Source organism: Heterocephalus glaber, unplaced genomic scaffold (assembly GCF_053883595.1).
Source record: "Heterocephalus glaber isolate CG9 unplaced genomic scaffold, H.glaber_assembly_v1.0 deba00001104, whole genome shotgun sequence".
In the NCBI taxonomy this organism is placed as follows: Eukaryota; Metazoa; Chordata; class Mammalia; order Rodentia; family Bathyergidae; genus Heterocephalus; species Heterocephalus glaber.
The window spans coordinates 2040120-2054214 of record NW_028258193.1 but is presented as its reverse complement, the minus strand read 5'-3'; the positions used below and the strand labels follow the sequence as shown (position 1 = coordinate 2054214).

At 45.9% G+C, this 14095-nt stretch overlaps 1 protein-coding gene across 5 annotated transcripts in view; it reads left to right on the top strand.

The window, feature by feature from the left end:
- Csmd1 (CUB and Sushi multiple domains 1) overlaps positions 1-14095 on the top strand; it is a 1515607-nt gene that overhangs the window by 1223202 nt on the left and 278310 nt on the right. For all 5 annotated transcript variants that reach the window (XM_087210084.1, XM_021248185.2, XM_021248184.2 and 2 more), the window contains 2 exons: positions 847-1034; positions 8399-8587. In XM_087210084.1, the coding sequence (XP_087066210.1) occupies positions 847-1034; positions 8399-8587 (377 nt within the window). The remainder of the gene's footprint in view (positions 1-846; positions 1035-8398; positions 8588-14095) is intronic.

The following is a 14095-nucleotide window of genomic DNA, read 5'->3' as shown; positions in this document are numbered from 1 at the left end:
TAGGACCCTGTGCCGGCTTCAGAAGAGGCTTTGGCACAGCGTTACCCAGTGAGTCAGAGGTTCATGAGGCCTCAGCTGCTCCCCGAGAGCAGAAGCAGATGCTGAGAAACCAGGTTACCTCTTGGAGGACAAGATAGGCCCACTTAGAAAATTACGTCGGTGCTAAAAATAGCTCCATCATTGCATTGAAGAGGCCCCGAGAGGCTGCAACTTTATATAAATATGATGGCTGGCCAGACTCTCTGGAAGTGCAGGAAGAGTTAAGCACTTTTCAGAAGCTGTTCTAAGGTTTCCATCATTAAACATCCTCTGATGTCTGGCGTGGCGAGTTGCCCAGTGTTATTCTTCTGTCCTGAAAATTGATGCAGCTTTAAAGGTGCAGCTGTTTCCAGATAAATATTTAAATATTGTGTATTTTGAATTCCTCCTCCTCTAAGAGGAAGGAATTTGCCCTCAGTGTGTCCATAATCATGTTAAAGAGGAGTTTGTGAAAATACCTTGAAAGTGCCTAATCATTGATTTTTCACTAACTGAGGATTATCAACTAGACAGATAGTAATTATCTATCTGCCTAAGAAAACGAAATTGGTTTATAATGTTTTTGTTTCAGAGCTGAATAAAGATCTTTCTTTGTATCTGCAATGTTGTAAGATAGTGTTAGTAAGCTGGACAGATTTGGGGTGTGCTGTTTCTTCCAGAAAAATACTATCCTTCCATAATATGCATCCCCAAGGTTTAACGGTTTGGAATTTTAAACATTTTGTTCACATCACTGGAGTTTGCTTCAGGAGAGCATGGTGTGCGAGCTCATGCAGCCGCTTCCCCCTGACATGTGTTCCCTTGCAGGTTCCAGACTGAAGTCAACTACGACACCCTGGAGGTCAGGGATGGCCCCGCCGGCTCCTCGCCCCTGATTGGAGAGTACCACGGCACGCAGGCGCCCCAGTTCCTCATCAGTACCGGCAACTACATGTACCTGCTCTTCACCACCGACAGCAGCCGGTCCAGTGTCGGCTTCCTCATCCACTACGAAAGTAAGTAGCTAAGCAGCCACCTGGGTGGACACGAGCTGTGAGCCCCTCTCCGACAGCCTGTGGGTGACTGGGCTGACTGCCTGCCCGTGTCCAGCAGCCTAGACAACTCTGAGGGTACTGTCTTTTGGAGCACCTTGGGCTGTTAGTCTTTGCACTCCTCAAATACGTATGAATCACCTATTATGCAGGGAAATGGTAAGATAGTTGCCATGTAAGGTAATTATATGTTCTCATTTTTAGAAAAGATAGCCATTGGCCAAAATGTGGCAATGAGAGGGGCTTGTGGTAGAGCATTTGGTAGCATATACTCAGTCTGTTGGCCCAGGCAAGAGTTCCAATGCAGAGAGAGCAAAGATTTTAACAGAAGTAAAATCCGGATAACCAGAACCACGTCCCAATTGCTCAGAGCATTTTTGAACACATTATGAAGTGTATTTATCCTGAGAGTCCAAATTTAAATATGCCTTCTCATTTCTGATTCCTTATGCCAAAATATGGCTTCTGATCAAGTCTTTATCACTTTGTGGTCATATTAATGCACATCTACTTCCAGATCTAGTGAAAGGCTATTCCTCCTGTGAAGACGTATTAAGCACCCCAGTCAGGTAAAAGTGAAGCAAAGCGTAGCAGATGTCACCCTTCCTCCTAAAATCCCTCCTGTCAGAGGGAAATGAACAAGGAAAAAGAGTGGTGGTTGCCATGCAAACTGAAGAACCACACCATGAGTTTGCAAGATTTGGGGGGGGGTCATTCTCTTTTAGAAACTTATCTCAAAATAAATACAATAAACTTCAAATTACTTCTAATACATATTGTTACACATATGCAATTTTATAAATGCACAAATGGGCTCCTATCTAGCGTTCTGGATCTTAGATCTTTCCTTTCCTCGCGTTCCTCTCCCTTTCTCCTGGAATTCTAGCGCATCTTTCCCAGAGCCTCTTCTTCCACCTTCCAACTCACAGCCCCCAGCACACTCCTGCTTCCCAAGCCACACAGCTACACACGGATGGACCCAGGCACACATGCGTGTGAGGCTAGGGTGAACACTGGGATCGCACAGTGGCCCTGTCCTGCTAGCAAGAACATTGATCACCCATGACATAAAGATTAATTTCAAGCCTGATTCAAAGTTATTAATTATGCTTCAGGTGTATATATATATATATATATATATATATAGAGAGAGAGAGAGAGAGAGAGAGAGAGAGAGAGAACATTTATTTAAAAGTAATATTTTTTAAAATTTAAGAACCAGAAACCTTGGTATTTCATAACTTCTTCATGTCTTTTTAAATGATCCCTGCTTTTGGAACAATCTGAGAACATTAAATAGCAAAGTGTTGTAATCTTTTCACCACCACCCCCCATTATTTTTGGACCAGAATTTCTTGGCCCATTGACATACACTGCATGAAACTTCAGAGAATAAATATTATTGGACGTTCATCAGTACTGCAACAAGTTCCCTCTCCTGTCTTCTTTCTCTGTACCATTGTAAAATATTTTGCCGTTCATATGACACTTTAAGAAAATGTGTTCTAAAGGTCACGTGCAGGTGGTAGAAACTAATTTCATCTTCTCATTTCATTCATCTAAATACACAGCTTGTTTGTATTTATCCTTCCTGGAAAATCAAAGAAGGATAGGAAGTCTGTTCACAGTTTCTATTTAATTCTTCACCTGCACTAATATAATAACAAAACACAGTATAGTAATTCAATAAACAAATAGCTGTTATGATCATACACAAGTTCCAGAATTCAGTGACCCTTCCTCATCCAGGCTGGAAGGTGCCTTGTGCCACCATGGTTCTTGCCCAGGTTTCGTCCTTTGCCTCAGGAAAAAGAAGAAGAACGCATCAGCAGCATGGTGCACTCCTAGCAGAATGAATTCCTGTTGAGTGTCATAGACCCCTACCGCTTGGGGAATTGAGGATTCTTCCTCCTCTCTGCAGGAGACAGCCGCATCATGGGCACGAGACCTGAAGAGGGTAGTGGTCCACAGCCAGTGTCCCTGTGGAACCAGCCTTCTACTACTCCGTTCGTAGGTGCACAATGTACCTGGCATGATAAAAAATACAGTGAATGGCGAATGTTTTTTTTAAATTGTTACAGTAAAAGACACATTGCCATGAATTCCCCTTGTAATGTTCCCTTCACTTTGAATCCCATTCCTGGCACTTTCTGCAGAAGCTTTGGAGTCCTCTTTCCTGAGCCTTGTTACACTGTCCTGGCTGCCTCCATTCAAAATGTTTCCCTTTGTGGTCATTTTGACTTTGGGAAGAGCCCGAAGTCGCAGTGCCAGAGCCGTTGAACAGGTGGATGAAGACGCAGCATCGGGCTCTTACCAGCTGCCTTTCTGCTGGATGCCACTCCCCAGCACTCACTGTATTGTTGATTACATCTCCCTTAAAGACACACAAGAAAGTAGACTTCCAGAACTGCTTCAGAAAATGATGAGGAAGATAGGATAAATGTATTCAAAGGGAGGAGGCATTGTTGAGAGGCACTGATGCTTAATAGCAATGTGTCTCTTATGGTCATAGCTGTTTTTAATTGAAACTTGCACCATCTCTTTGGATCACACCTGGCACTTGCAGAGCTTCCTGCTGTGAACGTCTCAGTATCCCTCTAGGAGGCATTGTCTATACTTTCTTCTGGGTCAGAGCATTGAAACTACATTGGAGGAATGTCTGAGAAGGACGTCACAGCACCCATGGGTGCTGTTACTGCTATTTACAGCAGTCAGCGTGCATTTGAGGAGAAACGAAGAAATGCCAAAACCCGGAGACATAGGCTATGGCACTTGCATAGGAAAGAAATGGAGCAGTCTGGGTTTGTATAAACCGCACTCTTAACAATGATGTGCCTAATGGTTACTGTCAGGGTTTCACATGAAAGTTACTGCAGAGGGCTGGCTCAGGTGCTCCCACTGCCTTTGCCTTGGGTGGCAGAGAGCTGAGCCCTCCTGGGATTCCCAGCCCATCCATGGCACTGACTGCACGGGAAATGAGGGGCACTTTCCTTGGGACATCACAGGCTCTGACCATCCCTGCCTCTCAGGAAACTGTGAGTCCTGAGCCTAAGTTCTGGATGTGGGGACTCAGGGACCCTGACCAGAGCCAGCATGCCAGAGTCCAGTCCAGCCCCAGTGCCTCAGTGACACCAGCGGGAGCTCGAGCCAGCCCGGGCCCAGGACACAAGCCTGTGGGGAGGAGGAGGAGCAGGGTTCACTGCCATGCCCTTCCACACCCTAAACCCCTCAGCCTGTGTGGAAGTGTGCACTGACCGAGTGTGCAGGCACTCTGACGCCCACAGTCGTGTAACACCCCCTCAAGCAGTGGGTGCCCGTGACCCATGAATGGCTTCAAGTGAAATTCTGTATTCCATTTACGAGTAATGGACATGGATGTGCTATAATTCCAGCACTCCTGGAGGCTGAGGCAGGAGGAGTGGCATCTTAATGACTTAACAGGACACTGGCTCTAAATAAACAAACAAACAAACAAACAAATAAATGTGCTGGGGATGAAACTCAGTGCAAAGGCCCTCAATTCAATCCATAGCAGGATGTTTACAAACAAACGGAATAGTAACATAGCTCCGCTTTTGTGTCTCATCCTAAACTGTTGACACTGTAAAGCCACCCTTGCTTTGAACCCTTATTAAGAGCTCCACTTGTGCCCGGACAGTCCTAGGCATTCTCCCGGGCATGCACACAGCCCTCCGGGAGAGCCTGGCCTTGCCCAAGGCTCACTTTCAGCGCTGTGGGAGGTCACCCGCTCCCCGTGGATTCAGTCCTGGTCCTGGTCCAGGTCCCAGCAGAAGCTGTCTCGGAGTTGTGCTGGGGAGGCCGGCAGCCAGTTCCCGCTGTCCTGCAGCTCCCTCTGTTATGCTGCTGCCCTGTGAACTGAGGCCCCGAACGCCCTCTCCCCACCCGAGCACAGTCGGTTCCTGGCTCACTCAACCCTGTGGGAGGCCTGGCTGTGTGTAAGGGAACAGCCAAACCCTTACAGAACACTGTCTTGTTTACTGATTTTGAATTACCACCTTATAAGGAATTGCAAAATAAATTAATGGAATCCTCAGATGTGTGGTTTTCCACTTAATTATGGAGCACTACTTAGGAAGGCTTTTAGAAAAATTTATAAATAGTGTTTGAAGAAGGAAGAATGATTGTGAGATATAAATGCCATTACTTCATACACTGTATTATTTAACCACATGAAAGTGAGTACTTTCGGTGGTACACCTGTGAGTGTGAGCAGCTGTGAGTGTGAGCACACGCACACAGGTCATTTCCTGAGATGCAGTTTCTATATGTGACCAGGAGGAAAGTGCTCGAGGGCCTGAGTGTTAGATGTCAGCCAATGACTGGCATTGGGCAGTTTGCTCAATCTCTTGCCTGTTTCCTTGCCTAGAGGAGGGACCTGTAAGCCTCCAGTCTGAAGCTGGGAGGCTGTGAAAGGTGACAGCACTACAGCGTGTCCCATCCGTGGCATTCAGCAAACTTCCATTCATCCCTGAACTAGACTTTTATTAAGATTAATAACTTACACAGAAGCTGACTTGGTTATATTAAATGCACATTGCTGTAGCTATACGTGGGTTATATTCAAAGTAATCAACCTCCTTTATTCACTAAATAGCACATTTATGGTCACTTGTTTTACAAAGATCAAAAAGAAAAGAAGCATATTAACATCTGTGTGAAGAATTTCTACTCGCTTCAAGTTTCAATCAAGAAACAGTTGGAACAGAATCTAAATGTACTCCTAGTTCCCATGAAATCCTATCCTGGAGACTGAACCATGCCTCTCATTCTAGCTTTCTGGGAGGGCAAAACAGGAGGATCACAAGTTTGAACCCATCCTTTGCAAGGTAACAATGCTTTGTAGGTTCCCTCCGATGCAGTGCCTGTCCTCAGGGACTGGCCTTGACACCTGCAGGACCCGGCTCGCTGAATGTCCCTGGGTCCATCCCCTGCCCCCTGCCCTGGGACTCCTTGCCAGACTGCTCTCCTGAGTTGTCCTCGGGTTTGTCACTGTGATTGCACAGTGATGCACATCTTCACCTCCTGCCCTCTGAGTGCCAACACCTTGTACTGCCAAGGAGCTCAGGGTCAGCGCAGTCTCAGCTCAGCACCAGTGCCCAAAACAGAACAGTTGATGCAGGGCCAGACAGACAGTTTCTGTAGTTTTACACATATAGAATTCTATATTTAAGGATCTATGCTTTGATTTCCATTAGTATCTGGCTCTTTCTTTACTGCAAATTCTGTGTCAGAAAAGTTCATAATTTCAAATTTCATTATCAATTAGATTCATTAGTGCATTACTCTCACATTATATTGAGTTGTAATTCCCGTCATTGCTGTCCACTGCAATGCAAGGAATATGTATAGCTGTTTGGTCATCACAAGAAACCACTTGAAGATATGCAATGATTTAGGTGATTTTCTCAGAGACTGGGTGTCTAGTTACAATCTTCATTGCTGAGACACAAGACCCAACATCCACAGCTCTGAGGAGGAGAGGTTTATTTTGGCTCACAGTTCATAGCGGTTTAGTCCATAGTAAGCCAGCTGCAAGGCAGAGTGGCATGGCCAAGGAGAAACAGTCCATGGGAGGTTGGTAGGAGGCTGAGAGCCATTGAGGGAGGGGCGTTGATGCTGTTGACATTCATGAGAACCAAAGCAGTCACTTCTGTTTGTGTGTGGAAATGAGCACTTGTTAGTCTCTGGGGACTTGGAATGATGGTTTAAGAAAAGTTCTTGGGAAAAATAAAGCTCTATTTGTTTTCACTTTGGTTCCTTTCGTCATTCAGCCTCCTCCTTTGAAATCAACTCTAAGATAGCTTCATTGGCTTTGCCAGCGCCAACCACTATGAGGTTAAGGGAACCATCCTGCCTGCCAGGTGCAAACCTTGCCCCCTCTGCCAGCTCCAGAAACCACTGTGAGTTCAGGAGTCCCCAGAGCTCCTCTCCAGTGTGATGGCTCGCACAAGGACTCCGAGAAATTGGGGGGAGTTAGGACATAGTCGTGTTGAGTGCAGGGAGAGGGAGTGACAGAGCCAGCCACATGGTGTAGGGCTCGGGAAGGATCCAGGCAGAGAACTTGAGAACGTGTGAGGGCGGATTCTCCAGCACTGGTGTCCAGAGGTCTGCAGGTCTCCTGCCTTGCAATTATGAAGTCAATCACTGCCCCGGTGGTTGAACTCAACCTCCAGCGGCTCCATCCTGTAGGGGGTGCTGAAGTCTTCTTGCCCCGGAGCCCACTGTGTATAAGCAGGACACCCGACAGCCAGCTGGGCTCCACTGCCCCTGCATCACACTTCACTATACTAACAAGGAAACACCATTCATTACTGGTTATTTTTTAAAAATCTCCTCTGATTTTATATTTCATGTATTTTACTTGAGGGAAAGTTATTTGTAAGTCACATCACTCAAACTCTCCAGAGTAACGATCCGTAATAGTATCCCAGAGATCACAGGAGGGTATTTAATAGTCTAAATATTGGAAATATTTTAAGATTTTTGATTATTTGAGATCATAATTCATGTTCTGAACCTTACTAAGAGAGTGACAGCAACAACAAGCCTTCATTTCCTTGTATGTGTAAATATTACAGTGATACTCTCTCCTTTCCTCAGTTTGGTCATCTCTTAAAATATTTGCTATCCTAGAATGAGAAATATGAAACAGAACAGACATTCTTGAAATGACATGATGTAATTCCTTAACTTTATTTCACATGTTTTAGCTTAGCTTAATTATAGCCATCTCCAAAGTGGCTGACTTAAGTGTAGATTTTTAAACTGTATGGATTTAAGAAATGCAATTTTTAAAACTCAACTCTAGTATAATTTTAAATTATATTACATGTGTCCATATATAGGTGTATATATGCAAATATATGAAAGTTACAGTATGACAGCCAAAATCTAACAGGTACATAAAATATAAAAAGAGAAAGACAGGAAATGATGGAGATTAAAAAGTAAAGGAAAAAGTACTTGGACTTTATTTAATAGTTCATTGATTTTCCAATAAAGAAAAGTGAAATTCACAAGGTCAATGAATTATTCAAGGTTGCAGTATTGAGATCTCCTCTGGTAAATTGCATAACAATACAAATCTCTCTAATGTGAAACACGGGGCCAGCGACTTGAACTTGGATGTCCCTTAGACGAATGGACTGTTGGATGTTCAACAGCAGATTCGGTAACGGGCTGTTCTGGTGCACGCCTTCCCCTTCTGAGTGTGTCAGGGAGTGTTGGAGAGGTCTGTAGCGTGGCCCTTGTTTTCTTTTCAACTAACCCAGATGGCCTCCTATCCTGTGTGCACCCTCTGCATCTAGGTGTGACCCTCGAGTCAGATTCCTGCCTCGACCCGGGCATCCCCGTGAACGGCCACCGGCACGGCGGTAACTTTGGCATCAGATCCACCGTGACCTTCAGCTGTGACCCCGGCTACACCCTGAGTGACGATGAGCCACTGGTGTGCGAGAGGAACCACCAGTGGAACCATGCCTTGCCCAGCTGTGATGGTACGTGGCACTCCACGGCGTAGGTGCGCTGGAGAGGTGCGGGGAGACTTGTGCTGGCGTGGGGTGAAGGAGGCCAGAGAGCGTTCCCTCTGAGAGGCCGCGGGCCTGAGGTCAGGCCTCCAGGAGTCCGCCCACCACATACTCTCCTCGGTGGAGCACCTTCAGTTTCTCACATCAGAGAAACAATGTAGTATTTAAACACGTGTCTGATTTATTTCACTTAAGAGTATGGTCTCAAGGTGCATCTATTTAGCTATAACTGTCTCAAGTTTATCCTTCTTTATGGCAGAGTAGTTCTCCATGTATAAAATACCATATCTTCTTTATCCATTCATCAGTTGATGGGCATTTGGGCTGTTTCCAAGATTTAGCTATTACGTGTTGTGCTACTGTAAACATAGGTGTGCACATATGGATGTGGTGGGATGCTTTTAATTCTTTTGGGAAGATACCAAGAAGGGGAATATAGGAGTCAAATGGAACCTCTAGTTTTAGTGTTTTGAGAAATCTCCATACTGATTTCCACAGTGTTTGCATCAGTCCACAGCCCCACCAGCATTTGTTACTAATTGATTTCATGATAGCAGCCATTCTTTCTGGGTTGAGGTGGAACCTCAGTGTTGTTTTAATTTGCATCTCTTGAATGACCAGTGATGTTGAACATTTTTTCATGTGTTTATTTGCCTTTTATACTTCTTCATCTGAGAAGTGTCTGTTCATTTCAGATGCCCATTTTTAGATTGGGTCTTTAAATTTGGGGAGTCTAATTTCTTTTAGTTCTTTTTATATTCTAGATTTTAGTCTTTTGTCTGAGGAACAGCTGGCAAAAGTGTTTGCCAACTTGGTGGGTTGTCTGCACACTCTGTTGGTGATTTCTTTTACTTTCTCTGAGGAGACCACACAACTGTGAACATTTATTTTCAAACATTGTGTATAGATTTGTTAAACACTTTAGCTTCTTTAAAAGAATGCACACGCATAAGAGGGTTTCTGTAAGAATTACGCTCCACCACACACCACTTAAAACTGTTCCCCTTTGCCAGCCAGGTGCTCATCCAAACAGTACGTGGCATTTACAGAGTACAGGTAGGTGGCATAGCTTGGCTGGGGGCTACTCTGGGAAGGGGGAGGACTCAAAACCAGCACAGGGGCACTGGGCTCTGGGGAGCAGCATTGAGCAACCAGCTAGGCCTGTGCAGAGCCATTGGTCACCGGGCACAGAGGAAGGCAGCAGAGGGGCCCTGAGCTGGCAAGGCAGTGTGTCCACAGGCTGTGCTGCCTGCTTAGTGGCGATGTGGAAAATCATCCTGCTGTCAGGAGCCAGCTGAGGCATTTCTCCTGCCCCTGCTGTGGATCACAATTCTAGAATGAACTCAGTCTTCCTAGAGAAGAGGCAGGAGGCCAAGTGTCACAGGACAAAATGCAGTTCAAAATCACCGGGAGATGTGGCCTCACACCTGTCTCAATGTCTGTACCCAAATGACAGACAATAACAAGTGCCAGTGGGAATGGAAAAGAGAAACCATTTGGATCGATGGTGGGCATGGCAAACAATGCAATGTAGAGTCCTGAAGGAGGTGAAACTATGCTGACAGATGACCCAGCAGTCCCAGTGCTGGCCACGTCCAGAGGAAAGGACATCCGTGTGCTGAGGGGACATCTGCACTGGGCATTCTTTGCAGCACTATTCACAGAAGCGCAGATGTTGGGGTCGGCCCAAGGGTCCACCAGCAGACCAGTGGGTAAAGAAAATGTGCAAGTATGGTGAGATACCATTCAGCCATAAAAAGAACAGAATCCTAAAAGCTGAGTGTGGCAGCACACTCCTGTAATGCCAGCACTGTGAGGCTGAGGCCAAAGGATCACCGTGAGATCAAGGCCAGTTTACATAGCGAGTTCAAGGCCGGTCTGGACTATATAGGGAAGTCCTCTCTCTAAAAACAAACAAAAGAAGAACAGAATCCTGGCATTTTTAGCAACATGGGTGAGCCTGGAAGGCATTATATCGAGTGCAATGAGCCAGGCACAGAAACTCAGTCCCACAGAGCTCACTGACATGAGGAATTTGCCAAGCCGGGCCCCTGGAATAGAGTGGAGCCGTGGTCACTGGGACTGGAGGGTGGGGAGAGGGGAAAGGGGAACAGGTCGGTGGGTCCCTAGTTACAGCAAGTCAGGACCGGCTGGTCTGTAGGGAATGTTCCAAAGTAACCAGGAGACAAGGTTTTCATGATCTTACCACAGATTCTGATGAATGTTTCGGGTGATGAATTTACTCAATAGCGTCATTTAACCTTTACACAATATATGCGTGTATCAAAACACCACGATGTTCCCCATAAGTAGGTATTAGTATGTACCAAAAAAGTAATTTTTTAAAAAATTTAAAAATAAAACAAAATTTTGTAAAACCTGAGAATATCACATAGGATATACAAACATTTGCCACATTTCCTGGTTCCATACTAAAAACAACTTTAATACCACTCACTGTTTGAATGCTGCAATTCAGTTACACATGAGCTTAAAAATGCTTATATGTCCATGGATGAGTGAAGGTGAATCGAAATATTTTATTAAATGTCTAAAATCTGCTATAAAGCAAGCTAGTCACAGGAATCATTTTATTGAATATCTGCTCACATGCAGGCCATAGGGCTTTACTACATGCTATTGTGTGTTTGTAATTGCTTTTTCCTTTTTCAAGTGCTGCGCTACAGACAAAGGGGGATTTGGGAATGGAGTGCACGTGAGCCGCTGCCCCTGGGTATTTGCATCTGGTGATGGGCAGGCACCAGAACAGCATGGCTGGGCCCAGTTCTGCTGCAGGCTCCCAGTCTCGCTGTGGAGTCGGCCAGCTGAAGTCCCCCGATCCCTGTGAGCATGAAGCCACCTGGCTTGCTGCAGGGTAGTCCTCACGGGTCCTGGCTCTCCAGTTAGAACTGCAGAGAGGATTGCAAGCAAGGGACTGCTAATCTGCTGCGATCAGTCATTTCAATTCTGAGCTGGATTCTTCTCCATGCATGACAACCTTACACGATCCTGTGCATTGAAATACCATCCATGGTTACTGATTCAATATCAGGAACTTCATATTCTCAATCGGCTCGTTTTCTTCTGTCCTCTTCCTCCCTCCGCCTCACACCCGACTGAGTTTCCCTCACGTGCTCCCGCCTTGTCAGTGACCTGTTCTCATCCCTCGGGACAGGCTGCCCTCAGCCTGAGCCACCTTCTCGAAGCCAAGCCCAGGTCTTCACCCTCACACCTTTCCTGACCTTCATTTTGTCTCATATGCAGTTCTGTAAAGTTTGTCTTTAACATTTACAGTGTTGGCTGTAGAAAAGAAATGCATGTTGTGTGCAGTGGTACTTTGGTTGATGAACTTCACTGTCTCACAGTTTGAGGGAGGTGGCCCTGGTCGTGTTTATCAGTGGATGCAGAGTTTGCAGATGGAAGCAAAATTCTGCCAAATGCTCTTGTTTGCAAACAGAAGCATCCATGAGCTGAGGTATTACTGTATTGTCTTCCAATTTAAGTTTATGTAAATTTAGAATTTAAATCAGCTAAGGAGATTGGTAACATAATTGTTGGTTTGGGGACAGTGGAACGGGTTTCAGAAATGATGAATTTGTGATAAAAGGCTATTAATAAATCTTCTAAGTCCAGGAGAGTTAGACGTGAGAGTTTCAGTCCATTCTGGTTGATTGTTTTCCTCTAACTCTCAAGCACTGCTTTCTTAGCCCTCTCAAATCTCAAACCGTCTCTTCAATCCCATGGGTTTTTATTGCAGCAAACCATACATCATAGGATATTCAAACCCTTAAAAAGTCATAGCTTTAGGAAGGAAAAAGTAAATCAGACTAATGTAGAATATTTTACATTACCCTAAACAAAAGATCCAAGCTCAGCAGATCCGAAGTGCCCTGTGCCGCTTGAACCACCTCTCCCTGGGTGGAGGACCAGTGCAGGGGCATCTCAGGGAGATCACTTTGCGTTCACAAATACTTCTGTGAAATGGTTACTTTTTTCACAGTCATTTTCCAGGCACTACTGTATCTGCAGCCCCACAGTGAAAAAGTTACAGTTCATCAGCCTAGTGAAAGCAAGGCATTTGTTAGATCACACAATGAAATAAGTGCTTTGTAGAACACAGGAAACATGGCTGAGGGTAAGGGTATGAAAATTTTACTTTTTGAATGTAAAACTTAAAGAGTGACAATGTGGGGCCTTGAAGGCCCAGGACATAGATGCCTGGGCAAATCACTGAGGGTGAGATCGAGCAGAAGGGAAGGGAGTGGAGGCTGGGAGGTGAAGCACGAAGGAGCAGGAGGGTTGGGCTGAGGTGAGCTTGCTGCTGGGGGAATGAGCACAGCCGGTGGAGGGCTTTGAAGCTGGACACTCCTTTGGGAGGGGTTTGAGGGGGGAAGGGGCTGGCCTGGGGTCCCTGTTCTGCTGCCCCAGCAACCATCTCCTTCACCACAGGGCTTCCAAGTTCCTTTTGAGGAGGCAGCTCCAGGATCAGAAAATGCTTAAATGAATGAGTGCAAGCACTGCCTACTGTGGGTCCTCAGCACATTTTGCTTTGAGTCAGTGAACTGTGTTCACTGTTTATGGCAAAAAGAAAGAGGAGAAAGGTCATGATGGATGAAAAGAAATCAGGCCCAAGACTGTGTGTTTTCTCACGGTGATCTCTTCAAAGAAGAAGTGTGCAGGACCTCTGGGACTGGACAAAATGGACCTGAAACACAGCCGTTAAAGAAGGGGAGCTGGGGGCAGGCAGGCATGGCACCGAGAAGCGTGCAGGGTGCAGGGGAGGGCACCTGACTTCAAGGGTGCTTCCTTATCCAGCCGCAGTGGAAATCCAGTCTGGGTTCATCAACTTGGAAGACCTCACATTTTAAGGAAGAGTTGGGTGAACTCACAGTGGGGTGAATGTGGGCTTCCAGCAGACAGGAGAGCCTGACAAGGTGGATTCCTCCCTCTCCCAAGGAGACTCCCTCGCAGAAAATGGCTGCCACCTCTGACAGTTCTCACTTCCTGCCTTTCTCCAATGCAGCCAAGTGGATGCTTAGCAACCAACTTGCTAGATCCTTTAAATCCAACTTTCAGGGCCATAACTGACTTCAGCTTACTTAAAGGAAGACTCTTGGCAGGGTCTTAGGGGTGATGGGGCAGAAGCAGCATGGCAGTGGTGGGGCACAGTGATTCCCGCAGCAAAGGTGGCCTTCAGCTTCATGTAGAAGAGCAGCAGGCACCCAAGACCCCAGTGGAGGGATGAAGGGCAGCCTAAGGGCAGTGGGTCACATGGCATTGCTCCCGGCCTCCTACACTGCTGCCAGCTCCTTACCCTGCATTCAGTGTTTGCCATCCTGCCAGAGGACATCCATGGCACCATCTGGCTCTGCTGCCTCATAGTCCAGCCTCCTCTTCCCTCCTTTCATGTTCTGTTTTGTTTTTATGAGCACACGTTGCAGAGTTCTGAAAGTAAACTAGTGTCTTGTTCTTAGAATG